Source organism: Mizuhopecten yessoensis, unplaced genomic scaffold (genome assembly GCF_002113885.1).
Source record: "Mizuhopecten yessoensis strain PY_sf001 unplaced genomic scaffold, ASM211388v2 scaffold10613, whole genome shotgun sequence".
NCBI classification, from domain to species: domain Eukaryota; kingdom Metazoa; phylum Mollusca; class Bivalvia; order Pectinida; family Pectinidae; genus Mizuhopecten; species Mizuhopecten yessoensis.
In genome coordinates, this window is record NW_018408634.1 from 430,318 (window position 1) to 457,084 (window position 26,767).

General features: G+C 38.4%; 2 protein-coding genes across 2 annotated transcripts in view; one reads left to right on the forward strand and one right to left on the reverse strand.

Moving 5' to 3' along the window:
- Window positions 1-13,507, forward strand: part of LOC110461418 (hypoxia up-regulated protein 1-like) — a 117,466-nt gene extending 103,959 nt beyond the window's left edge. Inside the window, exons 23-25 of the mRNA XM_021514861.1 lie at window positions 3,704-3,998; window positions 5,946-6,119; window positions 10,462-13,507. Of these exons, the coding sequence (XP_021370536.1) occupies window positions 3,704-3,998; window positions 5,946-6,119; window positions 10,462-10,592 (600 nt within the window). The 3' untranslated portion in view covers window positions 10,593-13,507. The remainder of the gene's footprint in view (window positions 1-3,703; window positions 3,999-5,945; window positions 6,120-10,461) is intronic.
- Window positions 13,508-25,338: 11,831 nt separating this feature from the next.
- Window positions 25,339-26,196, reverse strand: LOC110461420. The gene has a single exon (XM_021514862.1). The coding sequence runs from the start codon at window positions 26,194-26,196 to the stop codon at window positions 25,339-25,341; it is 858 nt and encodes a 285-aa protein (XP_021370537.1).
- Window positions 26,197-26,767: the final 571 nt, after the last annotated feature.

Below are 26,767 nucleotides of genomic sequence, written 5' to 3' on the forward strand. Positions count from 1 at the left end.
GCGGGGGGGGGGGGGGGGGGGGTATACTTGAATCAGCTTGTCTGTCTGTCCGTTTGTCCGTCCGTCTGTCTGTCTGTTCTGACACTTTTTAGCTCACCTGCCCGAATGGCAAGTGAGCTTATGCCGTACTGCGGTGTCCTTCGTCCATCCAGCGTCAACTTTTCCCATTAAAAGCCTTTATCTCCTGAATGACTGATTGGATTTTAACTAAATTTGATATGAAGCATCCTTGGGACCAGGGGCTCAATGGATTTATGAAGTATTTAATATTTTTCACTGATGAACATTTTGTTATGATATTATGAAGCAAAGTTGGTCGGAATTAAAGAACAAGTCAACTGACCAAAGATCAGGGTCACTGGGTTAATGATCAAGGTCATTTAGGTCCAAAGGTCAAAGACAAAGAGGATCTCTGACTTTGACCCTGGCTCTTGATGGAGGAGGTATATATAAGGTGAAATAAAACAAATCAAAGCTAACAAATGAGTATTGCACCGGTATTTACATTTCTGTTAGCCCAGCAAATATGGAGGTGGAAGATAACAAGACTCGCATCATAGTACATGTAAAATGTATATTTTGCTTCCTTGCGATTCTTTTTGAATTCCAAATGTCAAGCTCAGCTATATGGGCAGATTGCTTCTTGATGATTATGGGGGATATATTGCCACAAGACGGGGCCCTTACTGACCTGTCAGTGTTCTACTTTAAAATTGTGATCAAGATCATGCACTCATTAGATATCGCCATTATATGCTGTTTTACCTATTGTGTTTTGTGTTTCATGATTAGAGTTGTGTACCTTTCATATCATCAGTTATTAAGCAAAGACAGAGGGTGTGGAACTTGATCTTCTGGAAACAAGATCCTTGTAACAAAAACATATATCCATATCTGTGTAATGGAAGGGAGTCATCTATTCTGATGTCCATATCTGTGTAATGGAAGGGGGACATCAGGATAAATGTCCCCCTACCATTACACAGATATGGACATCAGAATAGAATACTCCCTTCCATATCTGTGTAATGGAAGGGAGTATTCTATTCTGATGTCCATATCTGTGTAATGGAAGGGGGACATTTATCCTGATGTCCATATCTGTGTAATGGAAGGGAGTCATTCATCCTGATGTCCATATCTGTGTAATGGAAGGGAGTCATTTATCCTCTTGTCCATATCTGTGTAATGGTAGCTATTAGGGAGTCATTCATCCTGATGTCCATATCTGTGTAATGGAAGGGAGTCATTTATCCTGATGTCCATATCTGTGTAATGGAAGGGAGTCATCTATCCTGATGTCCATATCTGTGTAATGGAAGGGAATCATCTATTCTGATGTCCATATCTGTGTAATGGAAGGGAGTCATTTATCCTGATGTCCATATCTGTGTAATGGAAGGGAGTCATTTATCCTCTTGTCCATATCTGTGTAATGGTAGCTATTAGGGAGTCATTCATCCTGATGTCCATATCTGTGTAATGGAAGGGAGTCATTTATCCTCTTGTCCATATCTGTGTAATGGGAGGGAGTCATTTATCCTGATGTCCATATCTGTGTAATGGAAGGGAGTCATCTATCCTGATGTCCATATCTGTGTAATGGAAGGGAGTCATCTATTCTGATGTCCATATCTGTGTAATGGAAGGGAGTCATTTATCCTCATGTCCATATCTGTGTAATGGAAGGGAGTCATCTATCCTGATGTCCATATCTGTGTAATGGAAGGGAGACATCTATCCTGATGTCCATATCTGTGTAATGGAAGGGAGTCATTCATCCTGATGTCCATATCTGTGTAATGGAAGGGAGTCATTTATTCTGATGTCCATATCTATGTAATGGAAGGCAGTCATTTATCCTGATGTCCATATCTTTGTAATGGAAGGGAGTCATTCATCCTGATGTTCATATCTGTGTAATGGAAGGGAGTCATCTATTCTGATGTCCATATCTATGTAATGGAAGGAAGTCATTTATCCTGATGTCCATATCTATGTAATGGAAGGGAGTCATTTATCCTGATGTCCATATCTGTGTAATGGAAGGGAGTCATTTATCCTCATGTCCATATCTGTGTAATGGTAGGTAGACATTTATCCTCATGTCCATATCTGCGTAATGGTAGGGAGACATTTATCCTCATGTCCATATCTGTGTAATGGTAGGGAGACATTTATCCTCATGTCCATATATGTATAATGTAAGGGAGTCATCTATTCTGATGTCCATGTTATTGTAGGGAGTCATTCATCCTGATGTCCATATCTGTGTAATGGAAGGGAGTCATTTATCCTGATGTCCATATCTTTGTAATGGAAGGGAGTCATTCATCCTGATGTTCATATCTGTGTAATGGAAGGGAGTCATCTATTCTGATGTCCATATCTGTGTAATGGAAGGGAGTATTCTATTCTGATGTCCATATCTATGTGATGGAAGGAAGTCATTTATCCTCATGTCCATATCTGTGTAATGGTAGGGAGACATTTATCCTGATGTCCATATATGTATAATGGAAGGGAGTCGTCTATTCTGATGTCCATGTTATTGTAGGGAGTCATTCATCCTGATGTCCATATCTGTGTAATTGATGAGTCATTTATCCTGATGTCCATATCTGTGTAATTGATGAGTCATTTGTTCTGATGTCCATATCTGTGTAATGGAAGGGAGTCATTTATCCTGATGTCCATATCTGTGCAATGGAAGGGAGTATTCTATTCTGATGTCCATATCTATGTAATGGAAGGAAGTCATTTATCCTCATGTCCATATCTGTGTAATGGAAGGGAGTCATTCATCCTGATGTTCATATCTGTGTAATTGAAGGGAGTCATCTATTCTGATGTCCATATCTGTGTAATGGAAGGGAGTATTCTATTCTGATGTCCATATCTATGTAATGGAAGGAAGTCATTTATCCTCATGTCCATATCTGTGTAATGGTAGGGAGACATTTATCCTAATGTCCATATATGTATAATGGAAGGGAGTCATCTATTCTGATGTCCATGTTATTGTAGGGAGTCATTCATCCTGATGTCCATATCTGTGTAAATGATGAGTCATTTATCCTGATGTCCATATCAGTGTAATTGATGAGTCATTTGTTCTGATGTCCATATCTGTGTAATGGAAGGGAGTCATCTATTCTGATGTCCATATCTGTGTAATGGAAGGGAGTCATCTATTCTGATGTCCATGTTATTGTAGGAAGTCATTTATCCTGGTGTCCATATCTGTGTAATGGAAGGGAGTCATCTATTCTGATGTCCATATCTGTGTAATGGAAGCTTCAGGGAGTCATTTATCCTGATGTCCATATCTGTGTAATGGAAAGGAGAGATTTATCCTGATGTCCATATATGTATAATGGAAGGGAGTCATCTATTCTGATGTCCATGTTGTTGTAGGGAGTCATTTATCCTGATGTCCATATCTGTGTAATAGAAGGGAGTCATCTATTCTGATGTCCATATCTGTGTAATGGAAGGGAGACATCTATCCTGATGTCCATATCTGTGTAATGGAAGGGAGTCATTTATCCTCATGTCCATTTTACAGTAGGGAGTTATTTATTTATCCTTATAGTCATGTTTTCATCAAAGCTGTCTATATCTTTATTATTCCTTCTTTTGTTTCATTAAATATTTAAAGATTAATTGATTGAGTTGTTATATGAAGGATAATCTGTTGCAGAATTGGAAAAATGATACAGTGAAGGAACAGAAGAAAATGTTGAATACAGAGAAACCTAAGTTATTGGTACAAGACATCGGAATGAAAATCCAAGCCTTGGATAGAGAGGTGAAGTACTTGATTAACAAGGCAAAAAACTTTCGACCCAAGGCCAAGCCTAAAGCAAAGAAAAATACCACGTCTGCTGCTAATAATACAGCTGCCAATGAAACAAAATCAACAGATGATAAAACTGATCCGCTGACGCAGGAGGGAAGGGACAATAAAGATTCTGATGAACCTGCAGATGATACAGGTACTGTTGGACATAATGGAATATTTTGTGATATTTTAGTTTTTATTTCAAAGAAATATGTGAATGAATTGAAATAGATCAATTCACAAGGGTATTTGTTGCTTTCAACAATTGATATCCCGAAAAAACATATTAAAGTTATTTTAGGTACTAATTAGGCAATACTGAATATGTAATGGTGTATGAGGGTCTGTGTGATGTGTATGAAAGTGTGTGGTGTGTCTGATGGTGTATGAGGGTGTGTATGAGGGTTTGAAGGTGTGCATGATGGTGTTTGAGGTTGTGATGGTGTTTGAGGGTGTGTGTGATAGTGTATGAGGGTGTGTGTGATGGTGTTTGAGGGTGTGTGTGATAGTGTATGAGGGTGTGTGTGATGGTGTTTGAGGTTGTGATGGTGTTTGAGGGTGTGTGTGATGGTTATGAGGGTGTGTGTGATGTATATGAAAGTGTGTGGTGTGTCTGATGGTGTATGAGGGTGTGAGGGTGTGTGTGATAGTGTATGAGGGTGTGTGTGATGGTGTTTGAGGGTGTGTGTGATGGTGTTTGAGGTTGTGATGGTATATGAGGCTGTGTGATGGTGGTGTACGTGTGTGATGTGTATGAACGTGTGTGGTGTGTCTGATGGTGTGTGATGGTGTTTGAGGGTGTGTGTGATGGTGTTTGAGGTTGTGATGGTATATGAGGCTGTGTGATGGTGTATGAGGGTGTGTATGAGGGTGTGTATGATGGTGTGTGTGATGGTGTATGAGGGTGTGTGTGATGGTGTATGAAGGTGTGTGTGATAGTGTTTGAGGTTGTGATGGTGGATGAGGGTGTGCATGATGGTGTGTGATGATATGTGATGGTGGATGAGGGTGATGGTGTATGAGGGTGTGTGTGATGGTGTATGAGGGTGTGTATGATGTATGAGGGTGTGTGTGATAGTGTTTAAGGTTGTGATGGTGGATGAGGGTGTGCGTGATGGTGAATGATGGTGTGTGTGATGGTGTGTGATGATACGTGATAGTGTATGAGGGTGATAGTGTATGAGGGTGTGTGTGATGGTGTATGAGGGTGTGCGTGATGGTGTATGAGGGTGATGATGTATGAGGGTGTGTGTGATGGTGTAATAGGGTGATGATGTATGAGGGTGTGCGTGATGGTGTATGAGGGTGATGATGTATGAGGGTGTGTGTGATGGTGTATGAGGGTGATGATGTATTAGGGTGTGTGATGGTGTATGAGGGGGTGTGTGATGGTGTTTGAGGTTGTGATAGTGTATGAGGGTGTGTGTGATGGTGTATGTGGTTGTGTGATGGTGTATGTGGTTGTGTGATGGTGTATGAGGTTGTCATGGTGTATGAGTGTGTGTGTGTTGGTGTATGAGGGTGTGTGATAGTGTATGAGGGTGATAGTGTATGAGGGTGTGCGTGATGGTGTATGAGGGTGTGCGTGATGGTGTGTATGAAGGTGTGTGTGATAGTGTTTGAGGGTGATAGTGTATGAGGGTGTGTGTGATGGTGTTTGAGGGTGTGTGTGATGGTGTATGAGGGTGTGTGTGATGGTGTATGAGGCTGTGTGATGGTGTATGAGGCTATGTATGATGGTATTATGGTGTGATGGTGTGTGATGATATGTGATGGTGTATGAGGGCGTGCGTGATGGTGTATGAGGGTGATAGTGTATGAGGCTGTGTGATGGTGTATGAGGGTGTGTGTGATGGTGTATGAGGCTGTGTGATGGTGTATGATGGTGTGTGAGAACTTGATTCAGTTGATGTTTTATTTCATGAAGGCTCTAAACTGTTATTGCCTGACTAATTTGACTATACCCCCCTCCCCCAACCCACTCCAATGAAGTTTGAAGTGGGGGCTAGTAAAAATCAGATCAGGGAGGGATTTAATAGCCTGGTGGACAAATTTCAGAATTGTACACAAGTTTTAGATACATCAAATTGATTGTTCTCAGGGTCAAAGAATACAGCAAAGGGTACCACTACCCCAGAGGAGGAAAGTGAGCTACCATTGCCCCCAACAGAGGAGGAAAGTGAGCTACCATTGCCCCCAACAGAGGAGGAAAGTGAGCTACCATTGCCCCCAACAGTGGAGGAAACGACTAAGGAAGAGGAAGTGTTACAACCAGGTAAGTCAGGAATCAGCTAGTCATTAAAACTTTTTAATATTTTATGAATTTTACAAGGCTTTGAAAGAAGATACATAATCTATAACATCAGTAATATATCATGCATAGGTGCCCCCGCCCCCCACAGGAGCAGAGAGAGAGGTTGGGCCTAAAAAGGGGCCCATTGGTAAGAACATAGGGATAAATCCTTCTTGAGTATATGAATGAAGGGATTTTAACGAAATTTTGTCTTGAACATCCTTTGGCAAGGGGAATTCAACTTGCATAAACAGAGGTTGTGAACCCTCCCCCACCCCTTAACCCAACCCCAGACCGTGCCCAATAATGGGAACATGGGGATAAATGTTAACCCTTCGGCTGCTACGCCCAGCATATGCCGTTCTAAAAAGTCTGGTCGCCAGTGCTACGCATGGCATATGCCGTTTCTGGGTCTGTAAGTTTTGATCAGTAAACAGGAAGTGTGAAACTATTTATCTATGATTTGATCATAAACCGTATCTAAGATATATCTATATGCCGACTGTGACAGTATGAATTGAATGACGACCTGAAACCTGTAGCAAATCACATGCAATTTTTTATGAAATACCTGACCTTTTTACCTGAGAATCTTTGTGTAAATGTACAGCGTCTTATGTCAAAAATGAGGTATATAATCTCTGTTATCATTTGCCAATCACATTTGCTGATTTTATTTTATTTAAAATGATCTTTCTGGTGCTTAAATCTGATTAATTAAAGTTTCACCTTTTCTTACCTTTATTAACACCTGTACAGGTAAATAATGAGGCAACTTTAGAATTGAAAACGTTAATATAAACTACAGACAATAACGAACAATTTTCATATAGCTTTTTTTCAAATATAACAAGTATTTTTCAAGTTATGCACATTTGAAAAATCAAGTAAATTAATCTATATTTCAATAATTAATTCAGCAGTGGCGTCCCTTTACATAGAAATCAATGTAGCAGCCGAAGGTGTAAAAGCCTTCTTCTGTATAAGTAAGTGGAGGGGTCTACACCAAATTTGATATAGAGTATCCTTAGCCCAATAGGATTCAATGTTGTATAAGCTGTACCATACAGAAGAAGGGGTCTACACCAAATTTGATATAGAGTATCCAGGGGTCAAATATGTTAAACATTTCAAACAACAATATCCTAAGAACCATTTGAACTAGAATCATGATACTTGGGTATGTTATGTAGACCAGCAGTTTGAATATTTTTCTCAGTTACAGTTATGAGGTAAAAGGTCAACTTTAAATGCTAATTAGGGGTCAAATGTCAACTTTGGTTAAAAGCTTTAACAATCTTCTTCTCAAGTTCCATTAGGCCCAGGGTCATATTTGGCCAGTAGGTACTTGGGATGGAGTGCTATTAAGTTTCCTCATTAAAATGACCCTGACCTACTTTCAAGGTCACTGGGGTCAAATTTGTCAAAAACTTAAAACATCAATATCCTAAGAACTATTTGGACTAGAGTCATGATACTTGGGTATTTTATGTAGACCAGCAGTGCAAATCTTTATCTCTATAACAGTAATGAGGTCAACAGTCAACTTTAAGTGCAAGTCTGGTTCAAAGGTCAACATGGGTCAAAGGCTTTAACAATCTTCTCAAATTCCATAAGGCTCGGGGTCATGATATTTGGCCAGTAGGCACCTGGGATGAAGTGCTATAAACTCTCCTCATTAAAATCACCTTGACCTACTTTCAAGATCACAGGGGTCAAATATGTTAAAAACTTCAAACAACAATATCCTAAGAACTATTTGGACTAGAGTCATAATACTTGGGTATGTTATGTAGATCAGCTGTGTGAATTGTTTTCTTATTACAGTAATGAGGTCAAAGGTCAACTTTAAGTGGAAGTCGGGAGTAAAAGGTCAATATGGGTTAAAAGCTTTAAAAAAAATATTTCAAGTTTCAAACAAAAATATCTTCAGAACCGTTTAAGAGATGTTAGAATGTCTTGTGTTCTAGTTACCAAATTTGGTCTTAAGTTACCTATATGTCAGTTGCATGTAACAAAAGAAACAGGTGAGCGATACAGGCCCCCTGGGCCTCTTGTTGAGATACATAATTACTACAATATCATACACATGGTTTATTAGCTCACCTGGTCCGAAGGACCAAGGTGAGCTTTTGCCATACCGTTGCGTCCATCGTCCGTATGTCCGTCCGTACGTCAACAATTTCTTTAAACGACTTCTTCTTCTTAACCACTGATTGGAATTCAACTAAATTAGACTGGAAGCATCCCTAGGTGGTGGGGATTCAAAATTGTACAAATGGTGGGGCTGACCCCCCAGGGGGCTGAAGGGCGGGGCAAAAAGGGTTATTTGGCTATATTGCTTTAAGCGACTTCTTCTCTGGAACTAGGAGATGGACACAACCATATTTGACTGGAAGCATCCCTAGGTGGTGGAAATTCAAAATTGTACAAATGGTTGGACTGACCCCCCCAGGGGGCTGAGGGGGCAATTTGGCTATATTGCTACAAACGACTTCTTCTGTAGAACTGTGCACTGGATATCAATCATATTTGATCAAAAGCATTAATAGGAGGCAGGAATTCAAAATTGTACAAATGGTGGGGCTGACCCCCAGGGGCTGAGGGGCGGGGGCCAAAAAGGTTATTTGGCTATATTGCTTTAAGCAACTTCTTCTCTTGAACTAAGAAGTGGATATCAACCATATTTGATCAAAAGCATTCATAGGAGGCAGGAATTCAAAATTGTACAAATGGTGTGTGGAAATGGTTTTGATCCCCACCATAAAACCATGGTATACAGCTGCTGAGTAGAAAGAGAAGAATGCACATTTGATTCCAGGATGGCCTTGGGGACTGCCCCACCCTTGGAGACTTAACCCCTGGGTCATAACTTTGAAACGGTTGAGATCCCCACCCCAAAAATATATATACAAATGCTGGGCAAAAAAAGACAAATGCAGTCACGATATTAGAATTGATCCTGGGGTTGGCCACAACCCTAGGGACCTAGTTTCTGAGTCAAAGCTTGGAAACAGTTGAGATCCCCACCCCATAACCATACATGAAATTGCTGGGCATGAAAAATCTAATGCAGATATGCTACAAGGATTGGCCTTGGGGCCTGGCATATTCCCTTGATCTCATTTTGAGAATATTTTTCCATGATTGCTTAGGTATCCAGGTGAGCGATACAGGCCCTCTGGGTTCTTGTTGAGATACAAAATTACTACAATAGCTACACATGGTTTATTGAAATACATAATTACTACAATATCATACACATGGTTTATTGACATTACTGACTTTACAAACTAACAACCTTGTTATACATAACTGACTTTACAAACTAACAACCGTGTTATACATAACTGACTTTATAAACTAACAACCGTGTTATACATAACTGACTTTATAAATTAACAACCGTATTATACATAACTGACTTTATAAACTAACAAACTTGTTATACATTACTGACTTTATAAACTAACAACCGTGTTATACATAACTGACTTTATAAACTTTATAAACTAACAACCGTGTTATACATTACTGACTTTATAAACTAACAACCTTGTTATACATTACTGACTTTATAAATTAACAACCGTATTATACATTACTGACTTTATAAACTAACAACCGTGTTATACATTACTGACTTTACAAACTAACAACCGTGTTATACATTACTGACTTTATAAACTAACAACAGTGTTATACATAACCGACTTTATAAACTTTATAAACTAACAACCGTGTTATACATTACTGACTTTATAAACCAATGACCGTGTGGACATAACTGACTTTATAAACTAACAACCTTGTTATACATAACTGACTTTACCAACTAACAACCGTATTTATGGCAGTAGAATGGTATTTTATGGCTACCGTATAGGGTATTATTAAGGGGCTAGATACATATTTCAGGGGGGGGTTAGATATATATCAACTATCTCATATACTTCAAAATGTCAGCCGTGGGAGGTCTCATATAAATTATTGATAGAGTCTATCATATTCAAACATGTCGGATATTCTACCCAAGGATGTGAAACACTGGTCAGAACAGGGGCAGAATTAATTCAAAATTGGAGACAGATTTATGATATTAATAATGATACAGGCCCTCTGCACCTCTTGTTCTTCAAGTTTAGGGGTGTTTCTTGTACATAAGTACCGTTTACCACTGTTGGGCAAAATCTCCCTTTACACTACCGAGTGTAGTAACAGATGTAATTCTAATTATAGATGAATTAATTGATGATGTAATACAATATCTTAAGCTCCATAGTTACAGTATTACTTACTGTTGAAATTTGTTTTATTTTTTCAGGAGATGTTGATGATACATTAACAACAACAACAACAACAACAACAACAGAAAAAACAACAGAAAAAACAACAACTGACAAAACTCTAGATTCTACTACAAAAAGCAACAAACATGACGGGAGTGACTTATAACGTTGGTGACGTGTAGATACATCAATTTGTTGTTAACCTTATTTATAACCTGTTTCATTAAAGTCATACAAACTGAAATTTGGTGCAAATGAGAGGATACGGAGCAGTGCTAGAGATCATGGTATACAATCATTTCGTGTATGGCACCTAAATCTTCAGGCTAATCATTTTTGTCACTTTTTTGTTCATTAGAATGTATCAGGAAAGGTTTATGATCACAAAATGTTAAAGACTTTTATGTTATCTTTCACTTAAAACAAAGGATGGTGCCATATTTGATTGAAATCTGTTTTGCCCTTGCCAGTAACAGGGGTCCAAGTTCAATATAACATCAATAAAATGTATTCAAAACCAGAATAAATGCTTTTTAGCTCACCTAGCCCAAATAACCAAAGGCCCAGGGTGATGATATTTTGCCAGTAACATGCCAGGGTAAAAAGTGACAAGTTTGTTCAAATCATTGACTTTGAACTTCTTTAAAGGTCACTGGAGTCAAATGTTCACAATAATCTTTAAACGGCTTCTGAATAATCAAAATCAACCTGATAATTGTTCATAAAAAAAGTACAACAAATGTCACTCTAAGTCCCAATATTTCGGCTTCCTGGCCTTCTTCAAATGCGAAAGTCAATGAATGTTTCAAGTAACCTCCATCTTGCTTTTTTGTATATTATGTTTCATAAAAATCTTTTTATGTATACAGAAAAAGAAAAAACTGCAGGCCTTTAATCGGGAACTTATCATTACCTCCCTCCCACTTTGACCCCCTATAACTACTAATGGGTCAGGCATTGTTTTTTTCAAATGCAGAAATTTATGTAGTTCTAAACCAAAGGCATCATCATGCAAAACTAAAAGCTTATTGGTGAGGGGCGTAAAAATGACCGAATATGGCACCCATCCTTATTAATCCAGCCGGTATTTCAAACATCATTATGTGATCTAAATGTAGTGCAATCTAAAGGTTCAATATTATATACATTGACTTTATAGACTGTCATCAGCGTAAAGTGAGAGATTATACCTGTTCGTCAGTAATCACTCTTTTAGATGTGATTACCGTATGTACTTTGTCATTGTCTTGGCTGTTAAGGAAGAGAGTCCCAACACCCTGTATTTTCAATGAAGAAGAGTTCTTATTTGTTATTCAATTTTCATACTTTGAATGGCTTGTCCATTTGCTATAACAAAGGGTTAGATATGAAAAACAAATGTTTTGTTAATCCTTTTCAGCAACATCATTTCAAAATATTATAATTCATTAAAATTCCAACAACTATAACTGTGTTTGTTTGGATATAGAGTGAATAAAATAAGGTTAAAAGGAAGATAACATTTTAAGGCCTGTCAAGAGAAGAAGAGTGGTGCGACTCTCTACATAAAATTTTATTAGATGTAGTTACTATTTATTCCCCTACCTCCTCACCATTCTTTTTTAATTTCATTCAAGCTTGATACTTTTGGCATGAATGTCTGAGAAATACGACTTACTGAATTAGTTGATAAAACATGTACAGGTACTCTATTCCAAATTGTGGTTTGTAAAAGTTCAGTCTCTGTGGTTAAGTCTTTTTCAGAATGATTTGATGAATTAAGATGATAGAGATAGGAAACTATACATTGTACTCATTAAATGGAGATAGAAAATTCATCGTGATCAGTGGTCCTCATACAAAACTAGGGTCAGTGGCCCTCATACAAAACTAGGGTCACATGTCTTCTAGTGTCTTCACCTGTCAGAAGGGTTGGTGAGCTTATACCATGGCGCAGCGTCTGGCGTCTGGCGTCCATCATCCGGCCGTGTGTCAACTTTTCGTTTAAGTCGATTTTGTATAAACGGTGTGTGTGACCCCCTGGGGGGCAGAGAAGCGGAGCCCAATAGTTGAAATAGAGGTATAACCTTTAAAATCCTTCTTCTGCCATAGGGATTAAGGGATCAAGTAGTGCCTGCTACTAGTAGAGTGTATTAAAACAAGATGGCCACCAGGCTGCCATCTTGGATTTTGACATTTGAAGTTTGTTCTTGCTATATCTCCATAAATACTGGATGGATCTTTCAGAAATTTTATATGCACATACAGTACCAACCATTGAGTTCTGTATCTTAACTTCATATCAAGTACTTTAAACATATCCAGGTGAGCAAAACAAGCCCCTTGGGCCTCTTGTTAGATTTATTTTTAAACTTATGCACATTTAAATAGAACTGGCATTGTTCCTTAAAATGGGTTTAATAGATAAAAAGTAATTTCCCTCCAACTATGACTAATCGATCATGATTGTTTTATCAAAGGTCATGATAAAATGACTTAAAATGAAAAATTTCAGGAGTTATTGAGATTTGGAACAGACCTGAAAACACATTTATGATAATAGTAATTTGAAGTTCTTATATACCCCTTTATCACAACCTTGTTCGTAGGTCATTTCAAAGCGATTCACAAATTATTAAACAAACAATTTTACTAATTACTGATAGAAGATATGAAGAGATAAAGGACCCTGAACACCTAAGAATGGTGCAATGACTTCATTGAGATCGATACGTTTCGAATCGCTATGTGGTTCATCATCAGGATGTCTAACAGAGTATAGAGTGGCCTGAAGTACAAATTTGTGGTTACACTATGTGACTACATTGTGATTCATCCATATTGTCACACATGTTTATTAGTAAGGACTTTTACGGATCCACCTAGAACTAGGAGTTTTGGATCTCCTTCACATATTATCTAATTACTAATAGGTTTTACAATAAACTGCTTTCAAACAACATGTCTGCCTATAGCTCTATAGGTAATGTGTCCACTACATTTTACTGCTTTTGATGAATGCTCCTTTTTTTACTTTCATTTCATTTTATGATTGATCTTTGATAAATAATGATGATGGATCATGAATTTTGAAGTTTTCCCCCCAATACTAAGTAGAACCACATGAACAATGGAGCTAGTTTTGTGTTTACATGGATGAGCAATTATCCCCTGGATTCAAGCTTCACTCTGACTTGAGTGTGGATCATCTATACATTTATTGTTGTTGGAACCTTCCATTCAAGCGCCTCCAAGCTTTCTCTTGTTTGAAAACCCATTCTATTTATAACTAGCTAGCCAGATTAGAGGATCTAACATGAGTGTCCATGTCATATTGAAATTGAACATAAAATCCATATGACATGGCCATGTATGTAAGATTCTCTTATTCACATAACGTTTATAATTTGAAATAAAAAAAACTTCAAATATAATTATGTGTTATCAGCTGACTCTATACAGGTTAAAACCAAAGAACTCCCATCATAGCATTTTTTTAAATAATGAAAACTTTTAATTGCAGTGAAAGTAATGACAAAAAAAGCACATTTCAAATTAACATTGAAAATTATCAGAGAAAAATGCTGTTCACAATTTTGACCAAAAAGCAGGACCTTTAGGTTTGATCACATGTGTGTAATACCATATTGATGACATGGCTGTAGGACATAGTAAAATGGGTCAGTTATGTGGTAAAAAATATTCATACACTGTAATATTCAATAAAACATTAAGGTTTCTTTAATTATCATGTCAGTCTGGTTTAGACAAGTTATTGATAGTTTGTGCATGTCGTTATCATGTTTGTCACAAGAAGGCATCAATGACCTGTTTGGATCAGGAACAACATCTGAAAGGGGGAGATACTTTTCGGTCAGCAAAATGTATTTGTTAGATATATTTTAGAAGAATGAGTGAATAATTGTGTCTGAGAGTTATATATGTAGGTATTAATATAGGTATAGGTGTAGGTATTAATGTAAACTTGAAATAAGGATAAAATGATACTTTTAGTTTTAAGGATCAAGCTCATTGCAATGCTATTTATTAATTCTAATATTGCTGGTATTAAATTACAGATTCAAGGTAATTCAATTGTCTTAGACAAGTTCAAAAAACTTTATAAAATAACATTTACAGACTCAAGGTATTATCTCTGAGGATTTGTGCAGCATTATTGTTCAGATAAAAGTGATTGATAGTTGTAATTTTGGCTAAAAAAAGTACCTTTCTCATTTGTGCTGTCTTTTTTTTCTTTTGCAGCTGGCTATTTGTTCTATTTAACACGTACACACGTGTGATATACTGTACTGCACTGCTGTTGATTTTGTATCTTTTTTCAAAATGTAAGAGGATAATCCATCAGTAATGATGAAGTATTGAAGACAATTATAGTTATGTCGTGTTGTAGTTATGTTGTATTGTTTTTAGGGTAAACTGAATGTCCAGACATTCTATCCCTTTCTGTTTCCCAGTTTTGAGGTTCAGGGGGTCCCCTTTTAAAATAACAGCAGTGACAATTCTACCTGATAATCTTAAAATGAGGCACAATACCCTACATATATACAAATCTGATTCCATGCTTGATAAGGACAAACATAGGATGTGTAGTATTATCATAGATGTCTGTGAAAGTTAATGAATAATAGTGGAATACACCTTGATAGAATTTTGAATTGTTTCGTTTTTTCGAACTGTGTGTTTGTGTAAACCATACAGTAAGTGTGTTTTAGTATGAGATTATAAACTAGGAATCAAACAAATGGGAGGCGAGATGTTACATTATTTACATTTGTGATTTTGAGGGTATTTAAATTCTTGATACATGAAATACTGCCTTAGGACCAGTCGTATTGTGTAAGGTGTCCATTTTTTGCGGCAATAATGATCATGAGTCATTAGTGTCACAGATATTTACCAGTTGTCTGGTATTTACATCGCCAAGCCCCTTTATAGTGCTGGGAACCAATTGAAAAAAATGAGATAATGGAAGTGTTTTGAGTTTTTAGGTCACCTGAGCTTTAGCTCAAGTGACCTATTGCTATCCGTTTTCGTCCGTCGTCGTCCGTCGTCCGTCGTCCGTTAACATTTTACATTTCAAACTTAAAGTCAAGTTCTGCTGGGCCGATTGAACTGAAAGTTGGTAGGAATGATCGCCTCATGGTCCTGACAAAGTGTTGTTATTTTTCGGGTCGATCAGAAATCCAATATGGCCGCCACGGCCGCCATTTTGAAAACCTATTTCAAACTTAAAGTCAAGTTCTGCTGGACCGATTGAACTGAAAGTTGGTAGGAATGATCGCCTCATGGTCCTGACAAAGTGTTGTTATTTTTCGGGTCGATCAGAAATCCAATATGGCCGCCACGGCCGCCATTTTGAAAACCTATTTCAAACTTAAAGTCAAGTTCTGCTGGACCGATTGAACTGAAAGTTGGTAGGAATGATCGCCTCATGGTCCTGACAAAGTGTTGTTATTTTTCGGGTCGATCAGAAATCCAATATGGCCGCCACGGCCGCCATTTTGAAAACCTATTTCAAACTTAAAGTCAAGTTCTGCTGGACCGATTGAACTGAAAGTTGGTAGGAATGATCGCCTCATGGTCCTGACAAAGTGTTGTTATTTTTCGGGTCAATCAGAAATACAATTTGGCTGCCATGGCCGCTATTTTGTAAATACCTATTTCAAACTTAAAAACAAGTTCTAATAGGCCGATCTCACTTAAAATCGGTCTAGGAATGATCAGCTCATGGTCCTGACAAAGTTAAGTTAACATTATACTTAACTATTTTTAACTCAAATTGGTACATATTTCAACAACAAAAATAAATACTGTAGGACTCAGGTGACCGTTAAGGCCCATGGGCCTCTTGTTTTCTAAGGACTGGATACCCTACAGTTAATTGGGTGTAAGAAGAAGTGTAATTGAAAAAGACAAACCTAAAGCACTGGAAAAAAACATGTTACTAAGCATATTGTGCAAAGTGAACGAGAGAATGTAGATGTTACTAAGCATATTGTGCAAAGTGAAGGAGAGAATGTACATGTTACTAAGCATATTGTGCAAAGTGAACGAGAGAATGCACATGTTACTAAGCATATTGTGCAAAGTGAACGAGAGAATGTTTATAATTTGGTATAATATATGACAGAAAATTGTGTGGAATGAGATAGGAAAGCAATGTGAATGAAAAATGAAATGCAAGTTTTGAAAACCTTTTGAAGAATAAAATAACGAAAGACAAGTAATCTGATATTTTTATTTATTTTTAGCTCACCTGGCCAAAAGATCAAATTGGCTTAAATGTTAAAAATCTTCTTCTCCAGACCCAGATATGCTGGAAACCAATACTCTTCATAGGTGAAAGGGTCTTGAGGTACTTTATCGAAATTGTGAATTTCATGACCCTCGAGCTTCACGTTTGCCCCTGGGGAGGGGGTGAAATTTACGAAGTGCCAAGTGAGCTTATGCCGTGGCCCGGCGTCCGTCGTCCGTCTGTCTGTATGTCGTCCGGCGTCAATATTTTACTTTAAACGACATCTTCTTAATAACCGAAAAGCCTAGGGTGATGATATTTGGCCAGAATATTTGGCCAGAAGCAAACTGGGATGAAGGGCTACAAAGTTAATGACCTTCACCCATTTTCAAGGTCACAGGGGTCAAATATGTGCAAAACATTAAACATCTTCTTCTGAATAACCAAAATGCTCAGGGTGATGATATTTGGCCAGTAACATGCTGGGGTAAAGGGCTATCAAGTTTGTTCAAATGAATGACCTTCACCTATATTAAAGGGTCACAGGGGTCAAATATGTGAAAAACTTGAAACAACTTCTGAATAACCAAAATGCCCAAGGTGATGATATTTAGTCAATAGCATACTAGGATCAAGGGCTACCAAGTTTGTTTAAATGGATGACCTTGAATCATATTCAAGGTCACAAGGAGCAAATATGTTCAAAATATTTAAACAACTTGTTCTGAATAACCAAAAGGCTCAGGATGTTGATATTTAGTCAGTAGCATGCTGGGATCAAGGACTACTATGTTTGTTAAAGTGAATGACTTTGACTTATATTCAAGGTCACAGGGGTCAAATTTGTTTAAAATCTTTAAACGACCTCTTCTGAATAACCATAGGTCCCAGGATGTTGATACTTTGCAAGTTACATCCTGAGATGAAAGGCTATAAAATTCAACATAATGACTTTGTTCGACTTTCAAGGTCACAGGGATGAAATGTTTTTAAAAAAATTACAGGTCCTTTTGAATGAATTTTAATCATAAATACAGATATTTTGCCTGTAGCTTTATTTTAGATCACTTTTAAGGTTACAAGTGTGAGATTTATACCAGGTGAGCGATGCAGGCTCATTGGGCCTCTTGTTCGAAAGTTAAATACCTGAACATTTTATTTATCTAAGAATCTGTCATCAGTTCCTTATTAAACTCCTTCAGTGGCTCAGTAATTAGCCGGAACTTATTTTAGATAGGAACTACAAACGTATGAAACACTTGCTAATTGGCTGATTTAGTTGTGCGAGTCCTAAAAAGATGCAAAGCATCCAAATGGCAAATTACAATACACAAAAAAACTCTTCATTGTTGAATCAATATATTAGATATTTGATAGGACAGCTGTTTTCTTTTTAGCCAGTAGCCTTACTCAAATAAAGCACACAAAAAAATCCAACAGCTCGTTCTACTGTAATAGGAAAGAAAGAAGCGGAAAGATGAGGTGCCCCAGCTGGGATCGAACCCACACCCCAGGTTTCAGAGGCCAACGTTCTACCACTGAGCTAACCCTACATGTCCTCTCAGCTGACTGACAGAACCACTATTTATTTCACACTACTTTTGCATTACATGTAGTTCAAGTTACCTTTGTAACAAAATGATTTCTTTTTCATTTGGCAACATCGATAACATCAATTTTTACATAACTCACGTGACCGTTAAGGCCCATGGACCTCTTGTTCTATTTATAGTAATGGTGACCTTGACCTTTGTACCTGAAAAGCAATCCCAAGCAAGCAGTATTGGTAATGAAGCACTGTATGAAGTCTGAGCTAGATCAACCTTTAGAAGCTTGAACTATCGCATGGAAACAAATTTTCTATTTATAATAACGGTGACCTTTACCTTTGACCTTCAGACCTGAAAAGCAATCCCAAGTAAGCACTATTGGTAAGAAAGCACTGTATGAAGTCTGAGCTCGATCAACCTAAACAAACTCAAGTTATCGCACGGAAACAGATTTTCTATTTACAGTAACAGTGACCTTGACCTTTGGACCTGAAAAGCAATCCCAAGCAAGCACTTTTAGTAATGAAGCACTGTATGAAGTTTGAGTTCAATCAACCTACGGGAGCTGTAGTTATCGCAGGCAACACAAAAATGATGGAAAGAAATTAAAATTATGAAATCAAAAGTGACAATTTATTGTTCTTTTACGGAACCAAATTACTCTCAATCATGTATACTTCGGACATCAATCCACAGCCAGCTAGCGCATGGTATACCAGAGGTTATCGTATTTTACGCCTTTCACATGTGCACCAACAAATGCATTTTCAGAGGGATTTTAACATTTTTACAAAACACTATTTTAACAGAGTCGGTGAACTGCATTTATAAAAATGATTTACTCAACAGAGCATAACTCACTCTACAGTTTTATTAATGTGTATCCGTTTGTTCGTTTACAGTTCCATTCGTGAATGTAACATAGCTTGAGTTCCTGTTCATGTGGTGCAAATATAGAAAATACAATACATTTATTGTTTGAATGTCTTCTTTATAGGAATTTTAGGCATCACATCTCCTCTGTGTATAATCTATGGTGTTGTTAGTATGTCTAACGAAACTAATAGAAATATACTTAATCGCACTAGTTCCTATTTAAAAAAATACTAAACGATTCTCTATTTATAAGTAATATCTTTATACATGTAAGTTCCAACGATATAAAATATACCAATTATGAATGGTAGTATGAGAGTGAGTATGTGTTCTTACATTATAGTTAATAAATCATTGTCCTATCTACCACCAATAACTTAAAACATATTAATGAAACTAAAATAATTGGATACCAGGAAAAAAGACTTCTATAACACTGTGTAGGACTGACACCGGATATAGCTAGTACCGAGGCGGGCATGGAAGCTGGTCTTAGTCAAATCCCGTCAAGTTTCCGATATTTCTTGTATTTTCTGATAGTGTAGAGACAAATAAAGAAGCACGACAGTCAAGCATAGACGTAATTCATATCTGAAACATGAGGCATGTAATTTTTGTTGTTGTAGTTGCAAATTATTTACAAAAACAGTCTGCCTAGTACCGCTAAATCTTCATTTGCAACAGCAAATATTGTCTTGACTTGACACTTGCCAGTAGATTATATACATTTATATGCTAAGATGATTTCTGATAGTTATATAGTCATGATAATACATGGAGTCACTCTATATATTATGCTTCTTTCTTTAGATATTGGCATAACTAATTTTGGTGAAGTGTACGGCAAATAGCAATACATTGTACGGCGAATTTTCAAAATTACTCGTGTACGGCGAATAGTGCATATGGTATACAGTATTCAAGTGAACACTTTGCCTAAATGTGATATATTTTGTTAAAGCTAAACTTAAACTAACGTACCCCGATTATCGTACGTCAGTTGTATAACACCAAAGATTACAAGAAACAACAATTCACTCAATACAGTTGTACAGGTAAGTCAGTGTGATAACCACTAGTCTACCTGTGCTGTTGACTAAAATGATAGTTGCGTGTCTGCTTTTCAGCCCCCAAAATATTAGGGTTGCAAATCATTGTTTTTAAAATAACAATTACAAAACAAAGTTTTCATACCATAATTTAAAAGTGCTTATTAAAAGTTGATGAAAATAAAGTTAGAATAGACTTTGAAATCTTGAGTAGGAATGAAACTGAGTTTTCCCATAACCTGTTAAAGGTATACATATTTAACTCTTTCAGACGTCTGTATTGCCTCTACCACTTGTAGTCTAGGAGATAACAGAAAAATCGTGCAAATGATGACACAAGCATCAAACTTGGCCTCCAAGTGATACTAATCAAATCTGCTCGATTGGCCAATTGACAATCTAAGGTGGCCGCCAAATTAGCCGCCCGAAGTTCACATTTTGCTATAAAGTATTTGTAGTTGCCCCATTTGCATGATTTAGGTGTAAATTCCTATGTTTTTAAGCTGAAGTTGATTTTCCTGTTTATAAAGCACGCCGCCAAATATTTTTCTCACTTTGTACATTTTCATACGTTTGCATGACTATGGGGTGTAGTGTTAGAGGTAGTACCTTTGTTTCAACAGTCAGACACATCCATTGGATGGACTACTGGCACTGGTCCTCACCACTGGCCCAACTCTCATATAGGGCTCCAAGAAGATGCTAGTGCACGGCATCAGACACACCCTGGTAAACCGCAATGGCTCGCGGGCTAGATGAGGGTAGCGCACAGTTTTGTTTGTTTGTTTGTTTATGTTTAACGGCCCATCGACGGCTGAGGTCATTTAGGGCCATGGTGATTTATTTATTTATCTTATTTTTTAACAAACATGTGAGTAGCGAAGATAAAATCAGATAAAATGGTTCATTTTAAAAGCATTCGCATTGTATGTGTAGATAATAAAAAATAAAAAAGGGGGTTAAAATAATAAAACAGATAACGAATAGATGATATAGAATATGTGATATATATATAACGTCAAAAAGGGTAAGGTGGGTTAAAAGACATCAGAGTCTATAAAATAGACCGATGTCTTTCAAATAGTTAAATAATGCCTTCGAGTCCACGGAACTAAAAAGAGTTTTCATATCCGGGACTCGAAAGTAGTTATCACGAATGTGTTTAAAATCGGAACATTCTATTTAAAAAAAATCCACTGTAAATGGAGTGTCACATGCGTGGCATGAAGGTAGATCTTCTCGTTTTAAAAGGTACGAATGAGTAGGATATGTGTGCCACGTACGGAGCCGAGCGAGGACAACTTCCTCTCTACGATCTTTCCGGCTGGGAATAGATGTTTTAAGTTTCGGTTGTATCTTTGAATGGCTGTACTAATAGTAGGTTTAAAATCTGTCTATGGTAGTTTGATATTTGTTTGTTCGAGATATAATGCATTTTTTGCTTCCCTGTAAGCAAATTCGTTGCCTTTAATTCCGACATGGCTCGGAATCCATAGTAAAGTTATTTTAGACTTTTTTACGATACGAGATATTCGAAGAGCAAGGTTTTGTACGAGTGTGTTTTTAGGATCTCGTAACTGTAAACTCTGTAGGACAGATAGAGAGTCTGAACAAATAATTGCTTTTTTAATTCGGTGTTCATCGATATGGTCGAGGGCCAAACCAATGGCGCATGCTTCAGCAGAAAAGATGGAGGCGCCGTCTGGTAGTCGGACTGAAGTGCAAGTATTAGCAGTACAGCAGGCTGCTGCCACTTTCTCACCTTCTTTGGAACCATTGGTGTAAAGTTGTGTATGAGAAGGGTAATTCAAAATGCATTCCCGAAAGGAGGATTTGTGTTCTTCGGGCATTACACCTGATTTCCCTCGCTCATGTAATGTAAAGTTACAATCAGGGGTTTGAATGGTCCACGTATGAACATCAGATATGCTAAATTCAGCTATGTCCGTCAACTTTATGTTGAGTTCTTGCAGGAAATTTAAAATTTGGATACCAAATGTTGGCAGAAGTTTTTGGTTTTGCGTAAATATGTTTTGGTATTTTGGGTTGAATACTTGGTCGAAAGTAGGATTTTTAGGGTTTGATTTTAAGTGAGCTGCAAATTGTAATGAAAGTTTTTTTCTTCTGTCATAAAGGGATGGTTCATTTGCTTACAGGCGTACAGGCTTTTTACAGGTGTTGTTCGAAAAGCTCCAAGGGCTAGACGTAGCCCTTGGTTATGGATCGGGTCTAGCATCTGCAGGTACGAACTGCGCGCCGACCCGTATACCATAGAATCATAATCCAGTTTTGTTCGAATAAGTGATCTGTATAGGCGCAAAAGCATTTCACGGTCCGCTCCCCAATCAGTATGAGAAAGGACTCATATAATGTTTAACGCCTTGGAACACTTATCCTTCAGATACTTTATATGTGGTATGAAAGAGAGTTTCGAATCAAAAATGAGGCCGAGAAATTTAGTCTGTTCAACAACAGGAATTCTAGTGCCATCGAGTGTTAGATTTGGGTCATTGTGTGCTTTTCGTTTTTGACAGAAATGCATGCACACAGTTTTGGATTTAGAGAATTTGAAGCCGTTTTCGTCTGCCCAATTTTGTAGTTTGTTTAAACTCTGTTGAAGTTGTCGTTCTATCGTGTGCATGTTCTTAGATCTGTAACAGATCAAGAAGTCATCCACAAATAACGACCCTTCTGTTGATTGACCAAGACATTTGACTATATCATTGATTTTAAGACCAAACAGTGTGACTGATAGGATTCCACCCTGTGGGACTCCCATTTCCTGTTTAGACGTTTCAGAAAAAGTTGAACCAACACGGACTTTGAAGTGTCTATCTGATAGGTAATTAGATATAAAATTGGGAAGGTTTCCACGTACGCCAAGGTCGTGAAGATCTTTCATGATGCCATACTGCCATGTAGTATCATAGGCCTTCTCAAGATCGAAGAACACAGCGACAAGGTGTTCTTTCTTGGCGAAAGCCTCTCGAATGAACGTCTCTAATCTGATGAGATGGTCATTTGTCCCTCTTCTATTTCTAAAGCCACTTTGAAGAGGGGATATTATATCGTTGGCCTCAAGAAACCAAACCAGTCTAGTGTTTATCATTCGTTCCAAAGTTTTACATACACAACTAGTCAGAGAGATAGGACGATAGTTGTTTGGGTCAGTAGCATCTTTTCCCGGTTTTGGGATAGGTATAATTGTGGAGTTCTTCCACGAATCGGGAATCTTTCCGGAAGCGTAAACTTGGTTGAATATGTAAAGAAGGCATGTTAGTGAAGAGTCCGGTAAGTGCTTTAGAAATTGATATGGAATATCATCAGGACCTGAAGCAGTGTCCTGTGATTTTCTAAGCGAATCAACAAGTTCTGGTAGGGTAAATTGTTCATTATAACTTTCTTTGTTTGATGATTTGAAATTGAGCCGTTTCTTTTCTCTCTTTTTTTTCAAAGACTGGAATTTTTGGGAGTGGTTTAAAGGGGATGAGTTTTTAGCTATGTTTTTTGCAAATGCATCAGCAATTTCAGTTATAGACGAGAAAATTTTGTTTTTATTAATGAGGTGGGAGGATGTTGCCTTTTTCTTTTTCCCACTTATTTTCCGAATCATATCCCATACTTTTTTGGAGGACGTGTTTGATGATATCTTGGATACATATTCTCTCCAGCTGTTTCTTTTGTCAATTTTAATTGATCGCCGAGCCTTTGCCCGCCAAATTTTAAATTCACTGTAGTTTGAAGCAGTTGGGCAATTGAAGTAGCGTCTTAGAGCAGCTGCCCGATTACTGCGTGTTTCAAAAGATTCTTCAGATAAAAGGAACTTCGTAGGTTTTGGAGCGGATTTTGGAATTGTCTTTTGGGCAATTGAAGTGAGTGTTTCAGTAAAAGTTTTGATAGGGTCGTCGAGGTTAGTAAAATTGTCTATGGTTAGTTTTTCAATGCACATGTGTTGGAATTGGGCCCAATCTGCTTTGTGCATATTCCATCGAGGTAGAGGATCATCAAGAGGAGTCCCAATATTCTGAAGAAAAATTGGGAAGTGGTCACTCCCACAAAGATCATCATTTACCCTCCAGTCATAGTCAAGTAAAATGGATGGATGGCATAATGATAGATCAATGTGGGTACGAGAGCCTGTAGCAGGGTGTAAATAAGTAGGGGTATTGTTGTTAAAAAGGCACAAGTTGTTTTTATCTATAAATTCCTCAATACGTCTTCCTCTCTCGTCTGTGTTGGGAGAGCCCCACAGGCTATTATGACCATTAAAATCACCGAGGATTATGAATGGTGTTGGGAGCTGGGAGACGATATTATTGAGTTGCTCACAAGTGAAAACAATACTCGGAGGGAGATAAATTGAACAGACGGTTATTTGTCTGTGTAATGTTGCACAGACAGCAACAGCCTGTAAATTTGTGTTTAACTTGATCATTCTGTGAGGAATATTTTTATGAACAGCTACCGCTGCGCCACCGTCTGCTCTTCTAACTACAGTTGGAATGTTAGTGTAGAGTGAAAAAAAATTTAAGCGTGATTGGGTTTTTGAGCATGATTTCCTGTAGACAAAAAATGGCGGGTCTAAATTCTTTTGATAGATTCTGAAATATTTGCCTTTAATCCGCGGATGTTCAATTGGATAATTGTATTATTTATTTTTTGCTATTTTGGCTGGATTTCGATGGATTCGAAGCACGAAGCACTGAGGCATTCGTCTCCATCTCATCATCGAAACCTAGTAGGACATTGAACCGGTTTGTCGGGTCCTCTGATCCTTTGCCAAAGGTGATATTCAGTTCGGGTCCATCAGACCCTCGCTATTTTAATTTTTTTCTTATGTCTGTTGGTTGGTCATGTTGCCTCTGACCTCAGTTGGGATCGAGGAACAGATGTAAGTGAGCGAGATCGCTGCGACCGCATCTGTGCCATAGATGGGCCAACCTTTGGAGGGTTTTCTCCTGAAGAGGAAGGTGTTTTTGATGGGGGTGCTGGTTTTGATGAAGATGCTGTTTTTGAGGGTGATGCTTTTTTTATGGTGATGCTGCTTTTGACAGGTTGTTTGGTTTGGTTAAAGTCGTGAAACTGGATGGGTCTCCCGTGAGGATTTTCAAGTTCTGTTGACCAGCTATGTCTGGGACTTGTGAGCCCCAGGCAGGTATGTCTTCAGATACTTGAACCGAAGCATCCTTGACCGTGACATTGTCAACCGGCGCCTTGCCTCGAGTCTGCACTCCCGACTATCCTCCTGGCCTCGGGAAAAGAGACACCTCGGGTATATTTAACCCATAATATCTCCCTCTCCCGGCTCCAGGTAGGGCAGTCGCGAAAAGAGGCAGCGTGCTTCCCCTCACAGTTGACACAGCGCAGGTTGGCGATGTCACAGTCACTTTGTTCGGTGTAACCCTCACGGCCACAATACTGGCAGATCGATTTCCGTCTACATCGATTTTCGTGATGACCGTACTTCTGACAGTTTCGGCATCGCAATAGATTTGGGATGTAGACGGAAACGTTGTACCTCTGGTATCCGATTGTTAGTATATGGGGTAGTGTTGGTGTTGAAAAAGTGATGATGAAGGTGTTTGTTTTTATAGTATCATTGTTTCTCCTGATCACCATCCGCCTCACCTCAGAGACCGGGACGCTCTCCTCCTGGAAATATGCCAGTATGTCTTCATCGGTGTCATTGCGCAAGGCTGGGCACCTGATTACTCCCTTGCTGCAATTAAGTGCTGAGTGTGGTTTCACACTGACACCGATGCCGGCAAAACTGGTTGTTCCGAGTAGGTTCATTGCCTGTTGTTGGCGATAAACCTCTATAAGGAGATCGCCCGATCCCAATGGCTTAACGGATTTCACATCCGCTGCAATTCCCTGGATGCCCTTCCTCAACAGAAATGGCGACAATGCGGCCGTTGTTTTGCCACTCTGTGTGAAGGTCATCACAAGGAATTGCGGGAATTGGGTGTTCTGTGTTGCGTTTTGTGTTGTTTTTGAGCTAGAGTCATCGTTTCGGTTTTTGGTATGTCCGTCGTTTTGGTGGTTTTTATCTTTACCCATGTGTATTTTTGTTTGTTTCACGATCTATGCCTCCAGCCACCACGGAGCCCAACAAGGGGACACTGGTGTGACGCTGATGTCCAGCGCCAAAGTGTCGGACATAGTATACTCGTAAGAATATACTTACTATTTGAAAGAGTATACTCTCGCGATTGACCCTAAGCCACCGCCTTCTTGGGAGTATGTATACCAAAGGCTCGGCGTGACCAGCCGATTGGTGATAGAGGGCCCATATCACCTCTCGTCTACCCAAGTCCGAAGCAAAAGCAGTATGTTGCAGAATGTCGGATCATGTCTCCTTCCTATCAAGAGTTGACAGTGATTCCGACTCTGCTCAACTACCAGGATCTCCTTCCCCCAGGAATACGAGATGCAACCCACGGCAAACAGGTTGGCTCAAATTGGAGCTACTGTGAAAGCCTTCTGCTACGATGACGCCCAGCGCGCCACAATCACACCCCCGAAATGATCACATACGTACTGCGCACCAACGTACCCAGCCTCGGGACGTGGACCCAGCTTTCTTGGAGGCCACAGAAGGCCTTTGTGTGTGATGGAGTACATTATAGCT

Coding starts and splice junctions, on each gene's coding strand:
- LOC110461420 (XM_021514862.1), bottom strand. CDS start 26,196: ATGGGTAAAGATAAAAACCACCAAAACGACGGACATACCAAAAACCGA.